The sequence below is a fragment of the Macaca nemestrina genome, chromosome 5 (assembly GCF_043159975.1).
Source record: "Macaca nemestrina isolate mMacNem1 chromosome 5, mMacNem.hap1, whole genome shotgun sequence".
NCBI lineage: Eukaryota > Metazoa > Chordata > Mammalia > Primates > Cercopithecidae > Macaca > Macaca nemestrina.
The window spans coordinates 89,195,946-89,220,168 of NC_092129.1; the positions used below are offsets into that span (position 1 = coordinate 89,195,946).

At 39.5% G+C, this 24,223-nt stretch overlaps 1 protein-coding gene across 19 annotated transcripts in view; it reads right to left on the reverse strand.

Moving 5' to 3' along the window:
- LOC105498579 (kelch like family member 32) overlaps positions 1-24,223 on the reverse strand; it is a 209,120-nt gene that overhangs the window by 15,953 nt on the left and 168,944 nt on the right. For 7 of the 19 annotated variants that reach the window (XM_011770725.3, XM_011770722.3, XM_011770727.3 and 4 more), the window contains one exon: positions 9,176-9,902. The exons of 2 other annotated variants lie outside the window; for them this stretch is intronic. In XM_011770725.3, coding sequence (XP_011769027.1) covers positions 9,176-9,902 — 727 coding nt within the window. Of the gene's footprint in view, positions 1-9,175; positions 9,903-12,162; positions 12,333-18,063; positions 18,150-19,502; positions 19,606-24,223 lie in introns of those variants that run through there. 10 more of the 19 variants (XR_003021909.2, XM_024798198.2, XM_011770719.3 and 7 more) reach the window with 9 other exon arrangements.

The window sequence follows — 24,223 nt, forward strand, 5'->3', positions numbered from 1 at the left end:
GAGAAATGCTTTCTATCATCAAGACAGGGGAAAAGCATTTTTCTTAAGCTTCCCTGTGCAACTCGCCACAAAATGTTGTGACAAATGGATGAGTGCATACTGGAGAGATGACAAGTGACTGCCAAACAAGCAACCTTTGTCTCTGCTACTGAGATCACTGACTCTCAAACTCATATTCTACTCAAAAGTAACAACTGGTCAATGCTGACAGTACTCATAAAATAGAGTGTACAGAAAAACTGCTCTCATGGTACATGGTCAGACTGGGTCAAGTCTGATGGCTCTGCTAATTTTCTTTTAATGACAGAAAACACCTCTGTTGATTAAATAGAGTAAACTGCAGGAGTAGATGCCTATGGTTCTTAATGCAGTGCTAATGCACAACCAGGACAGAGTGGGATGCAAAGAACTGATCCCCACACACACGGTGGAGCACGCTCCAGGTTGGAATTCTGCCAGCAAATTCAGGATTGAGGAAAACCATCTCAAGTTTTCTGCAACTGTCCTGGAGACATGCAGTGGCCAGGTTCACACTAGTCTAAGGGAAGAGTTTCAGGACAGGCTGTGGCATTAACATGGGTCCTCTATGACTGTATCCTTGGGGAAGCCGTTTAACACAGCCACGCTCAGCTTCCTCATATGCAAAACAGACATGATGATACTTCCTCATAGGTTTCAGATGAACTAGAGTGCATGGCATAGAGACAATCTACAGAGGGAAGTTTGCTACAATCCTGTAGCTGTTTATAAAAATTTCTTACCATTTCCATAAAAGATACAGATGACTGTATGTGAAATACTGAATTAATGAATGAATGAATTGCATAGTGTGAAACAGATTTCTTATAATTCTTTTTTCTAATAACCAGAATTACCAGGTTTTTTTTTTTTTCAGTATTCAAGGCCCTTTTCTTTCTTTAATAGTTTAAGCCTCTCTCTTCCATAAACTTTCTCCAGTTCTTGAAAGACTAAAACTTCATGCTTACAATTTAATTACCTAAAGAATAACCTGCCATTAAGTGCGAGTTCCTATTAGTCATTGTTTAGAGGGCTACATTCATTGTTAGCCCTTGATAAAAGTAATATCATAGGAATATTTATAATAAATGCAAAACCAAACTTCTTATTATCTATTTTTATATGACATCAGACTGTCCATATTTTCTGGACATTTATAATACTAAACAATTATAGCCAAGAATGTTTCTACTAAATTAGCATCTTGAATAGAAGCATACATAATCCATGCATTAAATTAAAACTAGCATCCATATTATTTCTGTCATACTTGAGGAACCCACACAGATGATGGGTACTTAATATACTCAAAACCTGCAAAGTCTCTAATTTACAAAATACCTATAAAGGCAGGGTTGCTGCATTTGAAAATATAAATTATGTCATTTAGAGCAAATAGGTACAAACTTGTGACCCAGAAATATGTAAAGTATGCATTATGTATTATTTAATGAGTGAAATGATAAAATGGGGGTGAAATCAACCATAATGCAGATATCAACTAGATTCACCTGCCCTTTATAATATCAATAATATTCACTTTAACCCCCATTCCTCATTCTATAGAAAGTTGAAATCCTGCCTCCAAATATTTTTGCACATTCCCAGCAGGGTCAAACTCTCAAGGCCACCTCTGTCTGTCTTTAATGTCCCAGCTTTGATGTGCTCTTGGATCTTTTATCTCCCTTCCACCATCAACCAAGTTCTTCAGCCATTCCCTACTTCTATGGCCTAGCTTTAACCATCTTCTTTCCTCTTGGAAATAAAGCAAATGATATCGTTCAAATATTCTTTGGTAGAACAATACAGCTCACCATTTAGTTTACCATCTTTTACTAGACCCACTAGTTAGACACAAATGAATCATCTAAACAAGAGCGGTTCTCTCCGTGAGAAGAGTTCTGTAGCCAATGATTTGGACATTAAAAAAAAAAAAAAAAAAAAAAAAAACTTACAATACCAATTTTAAAGGCCATTAGACTCCTGTAGTACGTAACCCTTTCAGAAAACAATTTTCTAATCTACACCAATGTATCACCTTTCTCTTTACATTTGAACTTTATGTTTTAGAAACTGAACCGTAAAATCACAGAGAGACATTATGTGTCTCTTCTCTGCCCTGTAAAGGATGGACAGTTAAGCAATTAAGGACAATCAATGATTGTTGATTCTAAACAAATCTCCAGATAGCACTCTGCTTCTGTGTATCATTTACTTTCAGTCTTATGCCATTTGGAAGTTCTTTTTACAATTTAAGCATCTATTTTGCAGACCTTCACTGTCATGATAAACAACTGGTAACCTGTGTGGTTTGGTGGGAAAAGCATGGTCTAAAGAACCAGAGACACAGAGTTCAAATTCTAACTCTTGTCAGCTGTTTAAGCTGTGTGATCTGGGGAGTCATTTAACCTTTTCAAGCCCCATTTCCTGGGCAGTGATGTGAAGGTAAATAAACAAAGTACAACTTCTTTGGCATACAGGTAAGACAGTTTAGGATGAAAACTTTATTAATTATTTGGAGAATGTAGGTGATCTGATTGCTTTCTTTCCTTTAAATCATTAGCTCTCTAACAAGCATTGTAGAATACTACATTTCTGTTTGGTTTCCACCTCAGTTCAATACTACAGTGGCTTTCTTTTCATCTCTTTCAGATGTGGGGTAGAAAAGATTGGGGCACAAGTGAAAAAAAGAAAAAGTAACTGCTGGGGGCAACTGGTTGCTAGTATCTAAAGCAACGAAGATTTAATTATTCATGGACATTCCAATTCACTAGGAACTTTTAAGTGGATGCGCCAAGTTACCCAGCTCCAAACCTCTATCAGGCAAGTGGCTTCCTCACATCATGGCTGCCTCCAGCGACAACAAGGGGCATTCTCTTACTCCTTACTCCCGCAGCACACACTGGAGCAAACCGTCAGCCCTTGCCTCTCACTTAACTGGGATCCTAGCTTGCTGAACTCCTTCCAGGAGGATCCTCTGGACTATTCCAGTCTCAAAATCTTTCATCATGAGTGAATCCACAGACCTGCCTTCTTCAGTCCTCTGCTGAGCACCATAAAACGACAGAAATTTGAAAACGGAGCCACTACAGTTTTGTGGTTTCCAAAGTTAGTGTGGATTCTGTACACCTATTTTTATTTAACCGGTTAATTCCCCCTGTTCTCTCTCAGAGGCTTATTCCAAGGTCACTCTCCTCAGGCCCTTTACTTAGTCCGGACAGGCACAATCTCGACAGACCTGTTTCTCATTTGTATCAATCTACAAGAAACTCCTCAGGTTCCTGCCCTTCACCTGTGAGCTTACCTAGGTTCACACCCATAATTATCTCCTTCCCTCCAGGCTTAAGGGTCCCTCCCTTCTCAAGTTCAAGACCTGACCCCTGCCCAGCTCCCTCTTGCCTTTCAGGACTCTGTGTCTGTTGTCAATATTGTATCATCAGGACTCTTCACTGTTCCTGGTACCTGGGAAATGCTCTCAGCGTTTACCAGCCAAATGGATGCCCCTCCTCCCTACACCTTCAATTTCACTCTCTTTCCTTATTTACAAATATGCTTAGTGCACTTGCATCCTTAAACAAACAAAATCCCTCCTTCACCTCTGGATTTCCTCTTCTAACTACTCAGCCAAACTCCCCTCTTCCTTCCTTTCTTCAGCCAAACTCCCCTCTTCCTTCCTTTCTTTCCTTCTTAATCGCCTTTATTCTTCCTAAAGCCAAAATGCTTATTAATTTATAGTGAAAAAATGAGGCTGTTACATGAACTAAAATATGTGTACAACTAAAAACAGCACATTCTCTCCCTATATGTATACAGGAAGCCAGATTCTTAATTGGAAAGTTGTCTGAGAAGCTCAGATTCGGGGATTGAAGTTTAGATAATACGCTTTTTCATTAGTATTAGACTAAGACGGGCTTTATCCTAACTTTTTGCCAAGGTAATCTGTACCTGGGGTTTCTATTTCCTCACGTTTCTATTATACCTTAAACTACTGTATTCTAGTTTCCACCTTCTTCCAATCCCCTGAAACTGCTTTCACTAAAATTTTCCCAAGTAAAAAATGCAGTGGAAATATTTTGGACCTTAATATCCCTGTAGCATTGAACAGCTCTCACTGCACCTTCTTTTTCGGTTTTGGTTTCTGTGACACTCCTCCTCCTCCTCTGACCCTGCCCATTCCACATTCTCAGGCTCCTTCCTTAGTACCTGCTAACCCTGCACCCTCCTTGCTACTGTTTCCCAAACTTCTGCCCTTAGCTCCTCTCCAGACAAACTCTTATCCATCTCTCTTGTCACACTCTCTGCCTCCTCCTCCTATTATGTCACTTACATTTGCTCTGAGAAACCAAAGGCAAGATCTTCTCTCTGAGTCTGAGAAGAGGGGGTTCTGAGGAAAGTGAAGAAGTTCCAGCCAGTGAAGGAAAGGTGTGAGAGAGCAGCAGTAGGGTATAGAGAGGGCTGAGAGTGCCACTGTGCGTGATGTGCTGAGAATATACCCATATCAAGCCTTCCTGCTGATTGTCCTCCCACAGGCAGAGCCGCCTAGGTACAGACACAGACCAAGCAGATCACTGGGTTTGTCAAACACTGCATGTTTCCCAGAGGACAAGATAATTATTGAAGTGATTGGACCATGAAGTTCAAGTATGAGGACAGGGAGGAGTTAATGGATAATAGAAAGTAGCCAATGGACCTGAAGCTAAGTTAGGCACCTTCAGGGTTAAAATAATTCCTCAATTATTTTAGGTGCTACCTTTCATGCCTTCTGCAATAGTCAATCCATGCTTTGCACTACTTTTGTACCTTGGAAAGACTTCTGCTGTCACCCTCTAATTACCTGTTTGAAAGTCTGTTCCCTCTACTATATACTACTTTAATGCTCCAGCACTATCCAGGAACAGGACTTGGAGAGGTTAGGAACTTTAGCTCAGCATCTCATGATGGATAAAAAATGCAGCACAAGTTTTTTGTGTGTGTGACCACAGTCTGTGGTCTCAGTGCACCACAACTCAGGCTCTGCTATGCCTGCTTTTAGTTCCCAATATTTTGTCTACAATTCTTTTTTCTTTTTTCTTTTTTTTGAGATACAGGTTCGCTCTTCTTGCCCAGGCTGGAGTGCAGTGGTATGACCTTGGCTCACTGCAGCCTCCACCTTTCGGGTTCAAGCAAGTCTCCTGTCTCAGCCTCCCAAGTAGCTGGGATTACAGGCACCTGCCACCACGCCCGGCTAATTTTTGTATTTTTAGTAGAGATGGGGTTTCACCATGCTGGCCAGGCTGGTCTTGAACTCCTGACCTCAGGCGATCCACCCTCCTCCGCCTCCCAAAGTGCTGGGATTACAGGTGTGAGCCACTGCACCCGGCTTTGTCTACAGTTCTCAAGATGTAAGTAAAACAATATCTGCATAAAGATAAGGCAATTCTATTTTTAAATGTTAATAAAATTTTACATTATTTTAATTAATACTAGAAAAACCCAAGTCCTATTAGTAGCTTTGAATAAATTAAAGTTATTTAAAAAGGGGCAATGCAAACTTCATATAAATTTAATCAAGATGAAAATACACATAGCTTCTAGGGAGTTAAAGAAGGTTTAACAAATGTCCTTTCATTAATGAAATATCTGAAAAATTATTTGATTGCCAGCTCCTAGAGGGCAGGAAGTATGTTTGCTAAATGAATTTCATGTATCTGTGACTCAGCACTATCCTGTACAAGGGTGTGACACTCACCAAGAGAATCAAGAAAGCACTTAATATTGCTTTTGAGCAAATGCAGTAACATTTGTCTTATTTTTATAGTTTTAAAGCACTAACTTTGCAGTTAGCCTCTTATTTTGTTATCATTTGATGAAAATGAAAAAAATAAGCTATTCTTCAAGATGAGCTCAGTATTAATTTTCCCTCACACACAAAAAAAGGTTTTTTAGTAGTTCACAAGTATACCTTCCAACAGAGAGCATATATTTTAAAAATACAGCTGTAGGATATTTAAGTGCTTATTTTACTTTGATACTGTGAATTTCAAATCAGAATGGTACGGAAAACTTGTGAATTGGGTCACAATGTCAAACGCTACAGGAGCCTGTAAAATTCGACTCTAACATCTTTAATTAAATGCTAATGGATATGTACATACAGCATGATTTTCTGAATTCCTTTCTGCTTGTCATACTTTAAAAACTATAAACAGGTTTCAAGATTTCCTGACCCCAAAAGGGACTGAAATGGGGGAGAGGTGTGGAGAGGGAATGAGCATGCTGGAAATGTCAAGTCTCTAAAGAAACATTCATTCTGTGTTCTAGAGAACAGAACCAAGACCCTAAAATCCACCTTCTATAATCCATACTACCCCCACCTCAGGCAAAGTTTGCAAAATACCAGAAGGATGCCCCCATCAATTAAATTGGAAATACATGATTATTTGGTAAAGGATAAGGGATAGCCTCAAACATTTGCATCTGCTCCAATAAATCAGGTTACACTCCCAACTCAGTGATAGGCAGGGTGAACTATACCTGTATTTTTGTTAAGGGGCCCATTAGCAAATCTAGTCACCCCTCCCTATTCATGGTTAGATTCACAATTGATTTATTATAAGCTGGGCCTGAGGAAAGAGGCAGACGACTGAAGGCATTAGAAATGTCACTGGCGATTTCCTCTTCTTTCCAATTAAAGGTATTGTACTGTACACAGCAAAGTGAGTTTCTCATCTCAAGTACACAGTAGGGAGAAACAAACCTGAGAAAATTGTGATTGTTTTCATTAAGTATGGTTAACACAGGCAGCATATATTAGTGCAAAACAAGAACAAAGAAAATGTATTTCCTTTCACAGTAGGAGAAAAACAAAGTGAGACAGCAATAAGGATCTGTAATAAGTTGATAGATTTAATAAAATGGAAAAGGAAACATGTAGACCCATATTGAAAGGGAAGTCAACTTGATACCAGGACAACGGATCTAGCGAGTCTAAGAGGAGCTTCTGTGCTTTCTTAAGGCCTCACTAAAGAAGGTATTAAATCATGATATCTTTAAGACTATGTAAGGGAAAACCCAGCATTCTTTTACAAGCTAGGTTTACAGCCAAAACACAAGGAATATTTATTCAAATATTTACGAGAAATTCATACAAAACTTAGAAAATGCAGTGCAAAATTTAGGAATACAGTATTTTAATAATATGTGAAACTAAATGAGTCAATGGAAGGAATCTCAATGGGAGAAAACATAAATGCATTGATTTCATAAACCCATTGTTGTTTTGCCATCCAAGACAAGTACAGATCTGCTCCTTCTATTAGCAAAGACTTATTTGCTGCCTAGCTTGAAATTTCTTCAGCACAGCTAAAATAATATAGTCCTGGTGGTTATTAACTCCTGACATATATATTTAAAGAAAAAGGAACAGTAATTAGATAAATGAGGTTTTAATTTAAATATATCTACATATACTAACATACATACTTGTTTCTAATGTTTCTCTGGTATAGAGCCAGTAAATGTTGGATCCTCTTCATCTATCTGCTTCCTTAGTCCTAGTCTTCATTCATTAATTTATTGAGCACTTAAACTCTGATGTGAGCTAGGTTCTGTCAATAAAAATCAGTGAGTTGCCAATAACTGAGGCACCACTCAGAGAAGCTGAGCCTGTGACTGTCTTCCTGGTTATTGAGGACAGCAGAAGAACAAACACTCAAAGTCCAAATGAATTTAGTTTAAAGAAGTGCAAGGGAGAATTTTGTCAGAGCAGGTGTTAGAACACTAGAGATGATTATTGAGGAAAGCTGAGAAGCCTTTGCAGGTGTACTTAAAGGTAATGATTTCTTCTAAGTACAAACATCAGGATTATTCTTAATATTTAAGTTTTTTACCCTTTCTATTCCTCTTAGTGCTTGAGGAACACAACAAGCTCCATTTGGGTTACAATACGAGTATCTTCCAATTGGGAGAAAATTCAGCTTTCTTCCTGATAGAAAAACCTTTCAAAGGAGAACACTTGGGGCCCTTCTCAAAACTAAGATTGAAAACACGGGTTGATAATGTGATGTTGATAGCCATATGCCTCACAGACTCCTTCTGTATAAGCCAAAAGGCAGCCCAGAGGGGTGTGAAGGGTCTATGGGTGTGGAGAAAACAAGATTGGCAAGGAGTAGTTAACTGTGGATTCTGGGTTGTCGGTAGATGGGGTTGATTATTCTAGTCTCCCTACTCTTTCCATAATCAAAGGTTTTCAAGAGATGAAAGGTAAACTAGAGCTCAAACTGTACCATCAGTAAAAATGGGAGAGTAAATTGGAATGAAGGGTTAGAACGGCACAAGTAATTACCATTCACAGATAATTTTTAAAAAATTTTTTGTTTTAGGCTGGGCGCAGTGGCTCACGCCTGTAATCCCAACACTTTGGGAGGCCAAGACTGGTGGATTGCTTGAGCTCAAGAGTTCGAGGGCAGCCCGGGCAATGTAGTGAAACCCTGTCTTGACAAAAAATACAAAAATTAGCTGGGTGTGGTGCTGGACTGCTGTAGTCCCAGCTGTTTGGGAGACTCAGGTGGGAGGATCACTTGAGCCTGAGTGGTGGAGGTTGCAATGATTCGAGATGGCACCACTGCACTCCAGCCTGGGTAACAGAGTGAGACCCTATGTGAAACAACAACAACTTTGTTTTGTTAACTTAAATCCCCTCCCTCAATGCACAGCATAGTGATTATTTGGATATATACCTATTGCTATACCCAGAAAAATTGATTAACTGGGCTTTTACTTCTCTTGCCTTGTCTTTGATGAAATGGCTCTAGTCAGGCAGCCAGAGGTGAAAGAAAAAGCAAAGGATCTAGATAAACCACAAGTTGTGCAATATAATCCATGAATAATCAAGAGCTGACAGGAGAAGGTCTGGTAGAAAAAAACAGTTGTGATGGACCAACAATTTCCACCTTGAATTTTTATTCCATTAATCACTCAGAAAGTCACAGAAAGTCGCATTATTTCCAATCACATTGCTCTCTAGAGTAGGTGCTCAATAAATGAATGTTAATTAGCTAAAATGGCACGCTTGTTTCAATCTTTCAATTACACATGGCCACACTATTCAAGCTTGACTTTTAAATGTATACCACAATGAAAGTGTGTTTTGATAAATCCAACGTGAGGTGTGTTCTACCTGATATCCAAAGAAGACCATCAGCCACATATCCAGCATGGCATGAAAGGGATCTGTCAAAGGACTGAACAAAAGTCCATTTGTTCTTCTTGGGGCAATATCGCTCAACTGTAGGTAGAACCTGGCGTAGTTCATTTCTGCCCCCAACTGCATAGAGGTATTCCTCCATGGCACCCAGCACAAAATGCTCCCGGCAGTTTTTCATGGGTGCTATCTCTGCCCAGGAATTACTGCGGGGGTCATAGCGACAGGCAGTCCTCACGGCACACGTCCGGCCACTGGCATGCTCAACTTCCCCTCCAGCCACAAACAGGAAGTCCCCCATGACTGCCACACAATGGTGGCTCCTTCCCACAGGCATGGGAGCCAGCTCACTCCAGTTGGCAATGGCGGCTATGAGAGCATTCTCCTGATCAACGGGATTGAAGTACCGAAGTTCCTTGACCTTGCAGACCTCGCGCTTTTTCCCACCAATGATATACAGAGTGTCTGACTGGAACCGTGGTTTGGTCCTGCGAGTCTGCCAGACGGGCTGTGCATAGATGCTCTGGTGGTATTCCAGGGCCTCGTTGACAAGGGCTGTTGCAGTCTCACTTGCTTGGACAAGGGGGTGGGACAGGGCAACTGTATGGAGAGTATCCACATCCATTAGGCCAAAGCGGATGTATTGCAGGAGCTCGTCCATGTGCTGGTAGTGGCAGTTGTGTTCCAACCACCTCACAGCTAGCTGAAACAGAGGGAAGCAAGATGAGAAGAGATACAAAGGTAAGAAAGAAAGAGAGAAAGCAACAGCATATAGGTAGGTTACCTGTATTCTTCCAGGCAGGGAATAATACAGACTTTCTTACAAACAGTATAACTGGAATATTTTGATGCCCAGATGAGTAACTTTTATTCTGTATCAGCAAAGACACAAAAGAACTCAAGACATTGCTGTAGGGGTAACAAACAATGTGAAGCAACACTGACAGGGGCTTCGGATATCATTTGGGGTGAACAATAATTGATTTTCAAAGAACGAAAATACTGTTGTGAAACAGCCTGTTCCCTTATGTTTCATGCATAAGAGGCTCAGTGCACCCCACCACCAGGAAATGTCAATGGTGGGCAGTATCATCATAGCTCAAGTAATATATGTCAACCCATAAGCCAAGGTGCTGTATCAATATGAGTAACGTAAGAAAATATGTGATCATCTGAGACCACAGGGTGTACTTGAGAGAAAATCAATATAACACTAGTAGAATGATTTAGAAAGAAAAAGACTCCCCCTCCCACCCCACATTCCTTTAGTAGGTATAACAGTCAGGAAGCAATAAAAGAGAGAGTAAGATTCTAACCTATTAATTTTTTTCCCTCAATTAATTTTTACCTTGAAGACAGTTGTTATTTGCATATGTAAGATATTGGCAATTTGTTAGTCATTTTCACAAAAACAGAATATAGAGGAGATCATCTTTGCATTATGTACATAATAGCAGAATGTAATCCTAACCTTTTTATTCCTTTCAGATCTCTTTTAAGAAGGAAAGGAGTTATAACATTTTGATATCAGCAGTGAGAATTTCTTAAAACTAAAGAAGGTACATTGTCATAAATAATAAAAATTATTATTTAATTTTATTTATAATAAAATCATATAAATAAAATTACACATTTATTATTAAATAAAAAATTATTGTTAATTTTGTTATGACAATGTACTGCTTTAGTTTTCAGAAATTCTCCTTTTTTTTAATTAAAAAAAAATCATCAGGGCCAGGCACAGTAGCTCATGCCTGTAATCCCAGCACTTTGGAAGCCCGAGGCAGGTGGATCACGAGGTCAAGGGTTCGAGACCAGCCTGGCCAACATGGTGAAACCCTGTCTGTACTAAGAATACAAAAATTAGCCGGGCGTGGTGGCACATGCCTGTAGTTCCAGCTACTTGGGAGGCTAAGGCAGGAGAATTGCTTGAACCTGGGAGGTGAAGATTGCAGTGAGCTGAGATTGCATCACTGTACTCCAGCCTGGGCGACAGAGCAAGACTCCATCTCGGGGGAAAAAAAAAATCATCAACGAAAAAAGCACAGTTCATTTATGGAGCACCTAAATTATTTTAATTAGTGTGACTTAATAGTTACATTTGGCAAACCTTCCCAGACACCAGCATAATGAAGTATATCTAACATCTCAGTCAACGTATTTGATATGAATTATTCTTAGCAGCACTTAAAGTAGATTTCCCAGACAATGTGAATGTGAGTCTGAAGGAATTAGCAGAAAAAAATGAAGCAAAGAAAGAGAATATTAAATAATTTTGATAGGGGCAGGAGGCAGGAAATTCTGGGAAGAAGGTGGGTCCAAGTGAGGGTCCCACCCTCAAGCCTGCCACCGCAGCCCAAAGTGAGAACATACATTCCTGTTTTATGCTCGAATGTTGACTTTTCCAAAACCACCCATGACCCACCCCACCCCCCATCCTGTACCCATAAAAACCCCTGACCCAGCCAGCAGAGGGGAGAAGCAGTTGAACATCAAGAGGAGAAGCAGCAGCTAGATGTCAGAGACTACAGTTGGAGAGAAGTGGCTTGACTTCAGAGGGATGGCTTGACAGAATAGCTTCAGAGAGGAGTCTGGTGGGTGACGGCCAGACTTCAGGGGAAGATTACCTTCCCACCCCATCCCCTTTCCAGCTCCCCTTTCTGCTGAGAGCCACTTTCACTGGCAATAAAATCCCCCACAATTACCATCTTCAACTTGTTTGTGTGACTTCATTCCTCCTGAATGCCAGACAAGAACTCAGGTGCCAAAAGGGTGACCCTCCACTGAGCTGTTAATATTTAAGCCACCCACAGATGGCAAAGATAAAAGAGGGCAGACTGTAACACTCCTTCTAGGGCTTTGGGGGCTACAGGCACTCCCCACTAAATGCTGCAGTGGGGCCTGCATGGAGTTTTGCTCCTGCCAGTGCCCAAAAGCACTTGCCAGGTCCTGCACCCACTCACCTGCATGTTCCCTCCCATGAGGGGTTGGGTGCAGCTGGTTCGAGTGAGTGAAGTTCACCTCTGCTGGCGCTGAAGCGGCTGGCTAGCTCCAGCACTCACATTCCAGTTCCCGCCCATGAAGGGGTCAGGGAAACTGGGGGCCCGCCCAGGATCTTCCTCTGGGAACCTGCCTAGGATACATCAGAAGGGTGAGTAAAATGCAGATCTGTTTCTTATTGTCCTCAGACTTTCCTCTGAGCTATGACCCTTGCAGAGGACAGGATGCAACCCTGCCATCTCTCTCTTTCTCTCTCTTTCCCTCAGGTGAAAGGAATGTTGGCTCTATTTCCCTTCACGGAGGTTTAGTCACCATGTGGGACCAAAATAAAGTCCTGGGGCAACTGAAGGCATCGGGCCAAGGCCACTCCTCAGTGTTGCTGGAAGGCCCCTGGACTGGACCCAGTCCCAGATTTAATGGGTGGTTGGCTAAGAACCCCGCCTCCAGACTTTTCTGTGGTATCTTTCCTTTCTTCCTTTATGGTTTGAAATGGCTCCTATCTGTTATTTTATAATGTTAAGGGTTTTGCTACAAACTGCAGAAATGTTACTAAGTAGAATGAGCATTTGGCCCAGCAATCAGATAAGCAATTCAGAACAATATGATTTCCATCTCTTCTTAGAGGTGCCACAACCACCCCCACACCAACAGCAGGAGGTGCCTGTTTTGAGTTTGCCCCTGCCAGCGCCGAAATAGCCAGCTAGCTCCATCACCTGTGCTCCAGTTCCCGCCTACAAAGATGTCAAGGAAAATATCCTGCTTCAATTTTATTGTGCTTTACTTCCTTTTTGAACCATGGAATCAGGATTCTGGACTTCCCTGTTCATATGATAGATTTCACTAGGGGATGGGGGGGAAGTGTACTGAGGGAGGGAAAAGGAAATGTCATATTCTCAGACCACTGCTCCTTGGCAAACACAAACTGGGTTTTCATCCTAGTGAAAAGAATCACTAAACTCTCTAAGGCGCTGGATGATTTCGGACATTCAGAGTTTCTGCATCTATTTGAAAAAGGGTTCCAAAAGTCGAGATGCATTTGGGGCTTGTCTTTTTTGTTTTCTGAATCAAGTGAATGTGGAAGTGAATTCACTTCTGCAATGTAATGAATTGCATCTCCTAATGAGTGACAGACTGAGAGAAATGAAAAAGGAATGTCGCTAGGTGCCAAGGAGGCAGACACGGTAGAGGTCAGACAAGCGATATGCTCTAGATGCTTTTATAGAAGGTAGCATTTTTAACTAAATAAGGTACCAACCTGACAAAAAAAATTATCTATGTATGGTAATATCTGCAATAATCAAAGATATTGCAAAAGAAATGAGTGACATGGAAAAATGGTACTCATCAATCACCAGGTCTCTGCCAGAAGTGGAGACAGTTCCCACATGCCGCACCCTAGATTTTCTCTACCCTAATCTTGGAATTTTCAAGAGATGGGGTTCCAATTATTTCTGGGGAGACTGTTCAGCAACTTGATAAATAATTTTCCACTCTTTGCCCACAGTTTTGCAAAAGTTCTCAGGGATAAAGTCATCTGGTTCAAGGTCATTTCTTAGGCACCAGGTAAAATTTTCTGAAATATAATATTTGCTATTGTTCCTAATTTAATCAAGTAATTCTAGCTGATACTGCTTTGCTCTGCAACCAATTTCTTGGCATTCTTATATCCTTACAGTTCTGCATCTTTCATATAGATACTACGGGAAACAGCACTAGAGACATTAGATAAATATCCATGTCTCCATAGGCTCTTTTTATAGCATAGTGCTGCCCATTTAATTATTTTTCTCTCCTCATAAATCAGTTCTTCCTATGCCATAATCAATCTTCTAGCCCATCTCTGAACACCCTCTGGTTTATCTTTCTAGCAAACAGTATTACTAACTGCGTGAGAAGCACACAAGCCTCAACTATGCTATGCTTTTAAGAAAATCTCTAAAGAATAAAATTGGCCATAGAACAGTGACCACTGTGATCTATTACTGATTAATTTCTGGTTTGTAGTCTACCATCATCCCACATCACATGTGTCGTGATGTTTTCTATGTTCAATTTCTCCAAATACTATGTATTACAGAATATTTTTTGCATAACTATTAGTTTGCATTTTCTGAGATATTTTTATATTATTTCTTTCCAACATTTCTAACTTCTCATAGATTTCATGTAACTTTCAACTTTTATCATTTATTAATATTTTCAGACTATACACATCATCCCTACTTGTTGGGTTTATATTTGTTCCAGATCAAAGGTGAATCTAATTTACAACTAACTATCTTGTTGACAACTACAAACTTAACATGTACACAAATTACACGGAGGTTTCTGGTCAAAATCTAGGCTCTGATTCAGTAGGTGGTGGACTGGAGGATGAGTCTGCACTTCCAACAAGCTCCTCATTGCATATGCCACTGGCCCACATACCACACTTTGAACAGGAAGGCTTTGGACAGATTTCCATTCATAACAGTATTCTCCTATCAGGCTGTCATGAATTTAGTCACTCTAGGAAGCTGTATATATTAACTGTTCCATCCACTAAGGTAAATTGCTGCCTTATCAGAGAAAATTCACTCTGTTTTTTTAAATTTAAGCAGGTATAAATCCAATGAAGTTGAAGTAATGCTTAGGTTATGATATAGGATACTTAATTAACTTAATATTACAGATGAGGTAGCATTTTTTGAGACCTTGGTTCTATACAGTCTATAAATCGATGGCTGATTCTGATAACATAAAGTAAGCCATAGAAACACTCTGCATTTTTGCCTTTGCAATAATAAACACATAAATGTATAAGTGTTACTGTGCTCGGTTTTTACATTCATAAGAATCTAAAGGAAAAACCCCACTGAAATCACAGATAACTCTTGTTTATTCAAATAATAATTTTAAAATGGCAAAGAAAATTCAAAACAATGGGCCACTTCAAAATCACCTTGTGTTGTGAACCTCATCTGACACTATTCACTGCCATGCTGGTGGAGGGAATCCTGGAGCCCATTTAAGGAGCTTAGAGACTACAGCAAGAAGAAAGCTGATTTATCATTGCGGCATCATAGAACCCAAAGACAACAGTTAGCTTTGTGGTATATTTTGGTGCTTAAGCTTGAAAAAGATTATTCTTGGAACTGGTGGCTTTTAAAATAATGACATTACACTGAGAAAGCACAACTCAGGGTAAGCTGAATCCTATTCTAGCTTATTTATTCTGGCATACTGAAATCCCTATCACCCTAAATTCTAGGATTTAATCGGGAAGAAAATGGAGCAGGCAGCCTTTTTGGTGGCCAAGCCAGCAAGAGTGGAAAGGAAATGACAGATTCAGTTTAGGAGGACATTACAAAAGAGTGGTTAGGAAACATGGCCATTAGGTAAGACAATTCCTAAACCACCTGCAACACAGTGGACGTTATTTCCACATACAACAGGAGGCCTCTCAAGCACCCTGCCTGACCCAGTTCACCTGACCACAATGGAGAACTGTTCCTTCCTAAAAGGAACATTAAGTACAGTTTAATCCAACTTCAACCCAACTGATCCTCAGATATTTGCTAAGAACAGCACCTGACCCACAGTTTGCGATAAATATTTGTTGCATAAATGGAAAATCCTGTTTTTAGGCTATTTCTCACATTCTCTTAAACAAATAGTATCAATTTCTTTATTCACACATACATACACACACATATTTATCTATCACAGGCTTCAGTTTTCTATTTTATTATCTCATCTTTATGGCTTTCTTATAAGGCCTTTATAAGCCCTCAAGGCTCCACACTGCAGCATTCAGTGCCCTAAACATAGATACATAAGCCCTTGTTTTCCTCCCTCACATGTTCGGTGTTGGCCACTTCTATTTGAGATTCTTGGCAAGGCAATAGGCACTGTAGTCTTTTAAACCTTCACATAACTTATAAAATATTTGAGCAAGAAGAAAGTTGAGTCCATTTGGCTCAAGCTTTTCAATTTTACAAATGGAAATCAAATCCAGACGAGTTAACCGACTTAACCCAAGTCATATAATGAATTAGCAGAAAAGCTAGAACTAGAAACTAAGTTTTTAACCTATACAATGTATTTTTTATTATATCTACTTGTCATTATTTTTCCATCAATAATTATTTCAAGGGAAAATCCAGGCAAATGCACTAAGTCCAAACATAACTTCTATATTCAATAAATTAGAAAAATTCTGCTTTAAAAATAAGAATGCTTTGCTTCAAAATAGGTTGGCAGTATTTTTCAATGAGCCTCATTTATGGATTACTTCAGAAATAAAGACAATAGGTTTATGATACCAATTAAAGAGTTTGTAATTACAGAACAAATACTGAGGGGAAAGGACATGTCTGGAATCTTGAATTATTGCTTCACTTTTTATGAGAATATATATTTTACATTTATTTATTTATTTATTTATTTTTGAGACAGGGTCTCACTCTGCTGCCCAGACTGGAGTGCAGGGGTGCGATCTTGGCTCACTAAAACCTCTGCCTCCCAGGCTCGAGCGATTCTCCTGCCTCAGCCTCCCGAGTAGCTGGGATTACAAGCACCCGCCACTACCACCCAGCTGATTTTTTTATTTTTAGTAGAGATGGGGTTTCACCATGTTGGCCAGGCTGGTCTCAAATTCCTGACCTCAATGATCCATCTGCCTTGGCTTCCTAAAGTGCTGGGATTACAGGTGTGAGCCACTGCACCCGGTCTATTTTTTAAATGTATTTTAATTCTAGATTATTTCCTGTTAACTAAAGTTGGCCCAAAAATATACAGAACAACTAATCCCTTCCCTAATCCCTTCCCTTTACTTTTCTCAGCATATCCCTACTGATTGCTATTCTACAGAGTAGAATATATGATAAATAATCCTAAACATAATAGTATATAATCCTAAATGCTACAAATATTGCCCTAGTGCAATTAAAATATGGAATTCACTCATATGTATTTCAGAAATGTATCAATTATATGAAAAAATGTTATATTCCTAACATTATCAAGTCCTCATATTGTGATTCTAATTCCTTTATTGTTCATGTGAAACACACTCAGATAGAAGCTGCTATTTTGACATCTAAAATTCCCGATCCTTTTAAAGAAGTGGATGTTTTGAATTCTGTTTGTATATATCCATATATATTATACACTATAACCCCAAAGGAATGCCAAAACAATGAAGATATTATTCTCAGATTTCCAGAAAATACATTAATTATGAAATCATTCCAAATTCAAGAATAGACATCATTGCACTCTTCCGCAGAACTGTCTTTATATCTTGCAAATACATATAAATACAAGTGCCCTTAAAAAGCAGGTTCTCATCAGATGAGTGATCAAATCTTTTAAGCAATGCTAACAAAGAATAAAGCCCTATGACATTGCCTTAAAGTAACAAGCATTTTTTTTTTTTTTTTTTTTTTTTTTGAGGCGGAGTCTCGCTCTGTCACCCAGGCTGGAGTGCAGTGGCGCGATCTCGGCTCACTGCAAGCTCCGCCTCCCGGGTTCCCGCCATTCTCCTGCCTCAGCCTCCCGAGTAGCTGGGACTACAGGCGCCGCCACCACGCCCGGCTAATTTTTTTGTATTTTTAGTGGAGACGGGGTTTCATTGTGTTAGCCAGGATAAGCATTTTTTTTTGTCTTGGTCTACAAATATTGTCTTTTACTTCATCATGAAGAGCTGAGTAAGCAATGACTAGTATTTTTGCTGATAGCCTTTATTCTGCTCCTTGACCAGGGGCAGCTATTATTGTGCTCCTATGTAAGATCTGGATGCAGACAGCTCTGCTGAAGGTGCACACTAAGTCCTCCTCTTTGCAGAATCCCACGCTGTGAGGCACAAGTGTCCATATCCTTACCAGTCTTGTCATCCCATTGAGATATGCCAGGGCACCAGTTTCCCCTCAGTGCACAAAAGGCAGCATAAATTCCACACTTCTTCAAACTAAGAAAAAGTCAAAGGAAGGGCACAGGAGCAAGTCAAAAACTCACTCCTGAACCTCCATCAAAGAGCAGGGCAAGGTGATGAGCTCTTGGGCAACAAGAAGCAGGAAGCCAGGAAAGCATGTTTTAATAGAATGGATGATGATGCATCAACGAATCTTTTCCTTTCTAAACAGAGTATCAAACATGCTCTTTATCTTCTAATTTATGTTCTCAAAGGGAAGAGTTCAGTGATCGTTCTATATTAAAGTACATTGTTTTATATGTCATTTTATAACACCTTGAATTCCAATGAAGACAAAACTTTAGCATGTTACTGTTTTAATATTACATACAGTTTCTTTAAAAATGTGATGTTTCCCTAATGCAAGTGAGCAAGTGTCGCGATTTGCCATGCAATACTACACAGAAGCTCACCTCTGTAACGTGAGTCATGTAAGGTGAAATAATGATGTAATAAACCAGAATAACAACTGCCATAGAGAGAAAAGTATATACTAATAAATAAATGCGACAGATCTTATAGTTACATTCTCTTCTTTGAGACCGAATGAAAAGTTTCAGTTCAAAAAGACAACTTTCCCATAAAATCCAAAATCACCAGAAACGAGGGACTCAGCCTCAGAGCATTTTCCTTTACCAGAACAATGAAAATGTTACCATGGAGGAATATTAAAAATTATAACAGTGCTCACCTGAGTGCTATAATTAAAACTGTGTCAACATTTTCCTTGTAAAACAGATCTTTCAAGGGAGATTGCACATTAACCATTATAGCTGACTACAGACTTATGTAAGACGCATAGGCTATTTTTTCTTCTAAGAAATATATTTCAATGGAACCAAATCTGATGAGGCCCCGGGCTCATATACTGTAAGAAAAATAAACCTGACAGATTTTTAAAGCAATATTCAGTTTATCACAGATGATAATAATACATTATTTCATTGTTCCTTTAAAATTCTGTGAAATTGAAAGATTGGTAAATGTTATTACGTTCACCTTTAACATATGATTTGTTCTCTGGTAATCATCTTTAAACATATTTTTTAAAGTACATACTTCAGAACTCCAAAAGCAAAAAGCCCTTGCAACTAAAGGTATCTCTTTCCCACAAATGGGGATAAACACACAGGACTGGAAGACTCACAACAAAAACTACCCTGAGACCTGCCACCTGTAAGTTCCAGATATTTAAGGGGGTGCACGAAAAGTGACCCGAGTTGTCCCTTTGCTCAATCTTATAACAATAACAAAAGAGGATTTGTTTAAAAGGTAAATTTTATATCAAGATGAAGAGAAAATCAAGATAGGATAAGAGGTGAAGTTAATAACCTATGATATCCTTTTTACCTGTGAGATTCAGCCACCAGTGTAAGCTGATCTTTGAAAAGCCAATATTAAAAGGGCAACGTGAGTATATGGCTGATACTGGATCCGTTATTTGGCTTCTCATCTGTAAAATAAATTAGTTGATGAGAGAGTGTCCTCCTTCTCTAGGATATATGTTACCTATGGATCCACCAAAAATCTTGTAAAGTAGAATTCTCTAATTTTCCTACAGGTGGTAGAAGCAACCAATATTAATCTAGTATCCAAGTCACAGGTTTCTGTAGCACAGATAGTTTTGATAAATCCCTTTTCTGAAAAACAAGGTGATTTTTTTTGTCTAAACTCTGCTCGGCTGAAATGTCTGCGTGAATGTTTGCATGTATGAAAGTCCACATGCACGGGGGGCCACACGCAGAGAAGTGGGTTACATCATAGTCACTCTCCCTAGGAACAACTTTGATCAGATTATATTATGAAATTGAATAATAATACCATCTCTTGTAAAAATAAAATAAAATTTGTGCCAAATAATAAAAATTTCAAATTTATTAAGGTGACTGCTTCAAGGTAATATTGGTTAGAATCCCAGAATAAGATCTTATACATGGCCGGGCGCGGTGACTCACGCCTGTAATCCCAGCACTTTGGGAGGCCGAGACGGGCAGATCACGAAGTCAGGAGATCGAGACCATCCTGGCTAACACCGTGAAACCCTGTCTCTATTAAAAACACAAAAAAATTAGCCAGGTGTGATGGTGGGAACCTATAGTCCCAGCGACTCCGGAGGCTGAGGCAGGAGAATGGTGTGAACCTGGGAGGCGGAGCTTGCAGTAAGCCGAGATAGCGCCACCGCACTCCAGCCTGGGTGACAGAGTGAGACTCCATCTAAAAAAAGAAAAAAAAAAAAAAAAAAAGAGATCTTATACATAAATTGAAGTCTTAGTAAATTGTTCACATACATTTTACCTCTGGACTGTCTTTAAATGCACCATTCCCTCCATGAGGCAATATAGTGGTATATTTATATTTATATATAATGGCACATTTATATATGTTTATTTATATATAATGGTATATTTATATTTATCTCACAGAGGTAAATATACCTTCATGATGGTGGAGGGTGGGAGGAGGGAGAGGAGCAGAAAAAATAACTGTTGGGTACTACGCTTAATATCTGGGTGATGAAATAATCTGTACAAACCCCAATGACATGAGTGTACCTATATAACAAACTTTCACGTGTACCCCCAAACCTAAAACTTATATGTATATATACCATTCCCATTCCATATCTAATATATACAAAACTTTTAAATGGCAAAAATGTCCTACAGGACAATAAAAAACAGCACCACCCTTGCCAATAATGTTGTAGGAAAAATGAAACTTCTTGGTCTCCTCATATTTGAGCAAAACACATGTACAGTTATAGAATAACACCCTATAACTTCCCTTCAATGGTTTGATCATAGTATCTGAGCCAAAAGACAATATTCATCCATCTAGTCACTGATGGCTGGGATTGCATCAGAGCATTACTCAATGCTGGATTGATTGAAACTTCTAAATAAAATGATAGCTCCTGCATATTTATATAACATGTCCTACTAGATATTGAAGGAACTTTGCATGTGGTCACTGAGATATTCAGTTTATATTGTTAGAACAACACTGGAAAATGAGAGAAAACCAATTTGATCAATAAAAGAAAACCCTTCTGTATCATATTGGCAATAGGGACTAGAGCGACCTTACGTGGGTCACAACTCCCCCCATTGTTTCCTAGCTACTGCATGCAATAGGGATGCATTACCAGGGTGAAGTCAGCTGAAATGGCTAGGGAAATCCTGATGCTTTTTTCTGTCACGAATTGGTATATGCTTATAGAGGTAAATGTGACACAAGGAAAAGAATACAGGACTTGATGTCAAAAGATCTGTTTCTGCAACCTAATGTATTTGTGCATTTATGAAAAACCAACATACTGATACTCAGTTTTATCAACATACTGATACTCTGTAAAACAAGTATGGTAATACCTATGTCATAGGGTTCTACAGAAGACTGAATGCGATAAGATATGTGAAGGTGCTTGGTAAACTGATATTTAGACAATGTACAGAATTTATATGATGGCAATATGCCTCCAAGAGATGAAGGTATTCCCCAATATAATTATCCTTTTGAATTCTTTTTTTTTTTTTTTTTTTTTTGAGACGGAGTCTCGCTCTCTGTCTCCCAGGCTGGAGTGCAGTGGCGCAATCTTGGCTCACTGCAAGCTCCACCTCCCAGGTTCATGCTATTCTCCTGCCTCAGCCTCCCGAGTAGCTGGGACTACAGGCGCCCGCCACCACGCCCGGCTGATTTTTTTGTATTTTTAGTAGAGATGGGGTTTCACAGTGTTAGCCAGGATGGTCTCAATCTCCCGACCTCATGATCCGCCCGCCTCGGCCTCCCAAAGTGCTGGGATTACAGGCGTGAGCCACCGTGCCCAGCCCTTTTTGAATTCTTGATAAAGCTATCACATGCAGACCATTTTTATGTAATACAATATTGTGTGTTAGTGATGTAAATTTTGAGAGATTGCTATAGTTGATAAGAAATTTGCTACATAGTATTAAATACTTCACATATTTAAAGTAATAATAAAAGTATGGCAGCATGACAGATTATAAACTAGCTCTTATGATTAACCATATTTCACACAAACTCAGTAATTCTAATCCAGTAATTTAAGTTCTGTGACTTTGTTAAATTCAATGTTGGAGAAGCATGACCAAATGAATGAATGAATGAATGAATGAATGAATGAATGAAAAGGGAGAGACAGACTTAAACCCAGTTGTTTTTGTACAACACTCAACATATAAGTCAGTTTCATTACTTGGCTTGGGTTTCCCATTACAAACATTTCTCAATTTCTTAAGTGTCCATTATGTCAGAAACTTGGTGACAAAGAAGATTCTAATCAGTATGTATCAACATTCTCATTTGCCATTCACTTCCATTAATACCATAAAACTCGATGCTTATTCTTGATTTTGAGTGTCTTGATATGTTCCTGTAAAATATTCTAATGAAATTTGGAATTGTCGGGGGGAATCCTGCAAATCTGGAAGTTTAAGCCTTTTGTAGACAGATTTTTCAGAAACACACAAGAACCATCTTTCTATGTTGTCATTTCATTGGTGTTTTAAATGTTGCTGGCACATTTATACATTTTATGGTTAAAAAACTGTTTAATTTGTAAACATGCCCTAGAGCATCCTGAGAGCATCAAGCCTTTGAATATTTCTTCATGAATTGATTCAAGAATAATGAGCTTGGCTGAATGCAGTGGCTCATGCCTGTAATCCCAGCACTTTGGGAGGCCGAGGTGGGAGGACTGACTGAGCCCAGAAGTTCAAGACTAACCTGGGCAAAATAGGGAGTCCCTGTCTCTACCAAAAAAAAAAAAAAAAAAAAGCTGGGCTGCAGTGACACATGCCTATGGTCGCAGCTACTTGGGAGTCTGAGGTGGAGGGATCACCTGGGCCTGGGAGTTTGAGGCTTCAGTAAGCCATGATTGTGTCACTACATCCAGCCTGGGCTACAGAGCAAGACCATGTCTCAAAAAAAAAAAAAAAAAAAAAGAAAAGAAAAAAAGAATAATGAGCCAAGAGCACAAGAGCAGGTTCACTGGCAAATATGCTCACCATCTGAAATCAAATCTTTAATATTATGACCAAATGGACCTCAGGGGCTCAAGTAGCTGCCCCAGGTCACTGACACAAAGACAGTCAAATCCCTCAAGCGAGTGGTACTATGATGAGTTTAGATGTCCAGAAAGTACCCAAGTTGCATTTAAGGATTTAATGTTGGAAGCCTCCAAACAAAAACAAAAGAATAGTCAAAGGTAACTTTAAACATGTTTTAGAGCCATGGGGCATAGAGATTGGCATGGGGGAACCCACAAACTGCAGCACAGGACTAAACACTGTCAGGGCCAGACTCTACTGTCAGGGGGATAGGACAAGGAGCACTGCCAGCTAGCTGGGGAAGGGGAGCCAGGGTCTACACAGTCAGTGAGCTGCAAAGGATACACACAATGTGATGGCAACACTGACTACCTGTACTAGGTGAATTTCAGTCTGGCTACTGATGTTTAAAGAGCATACTTTGCGCTGCATTCTCTAACTTCATTTCATCATAGTATAAAAAACTAGGGAACTATGAATCCTCTATTTCTACTTTGCAACACCTGTGAGTACAGTACACATATTTTATATATATATATATATGTATTTTTTGAGATGGAGACTCACGCTGTCACCTAGGCTGGAGCACATTGGCACAATCTTGGTGCACTGCTACCTCCACCTCCTGGGTTCAAGCAATTCTCCTACCTCAGCCTGAGTAGCTGGGATTACAGGTGTGCACCACCGCGCCTTGCTAATTTTTGTATTTTTAGTAGAGATGGGATCTCACTATGTTGGCCAAGCTGGTCATACAAATAATATTTTTATCGAAGAAGATACACTCTTCACCACAGTGATCACAGATTTTTTTTTCAATCCAAATAGAAATTTCAGAGAAGATTTGGGCCAATGCCCAGGTAGTCATATCAAAGGATTTGGGTTACACAAGGATCATTACAAACAATAAATGTCAGATGGGTCTCAAAACAGAAATCAAGCATGTAAGGAATCAAAGCAGCCGAGAGAGGGGGACAGGGCTTAGTTCGGGTGGGAGAAGTGGCC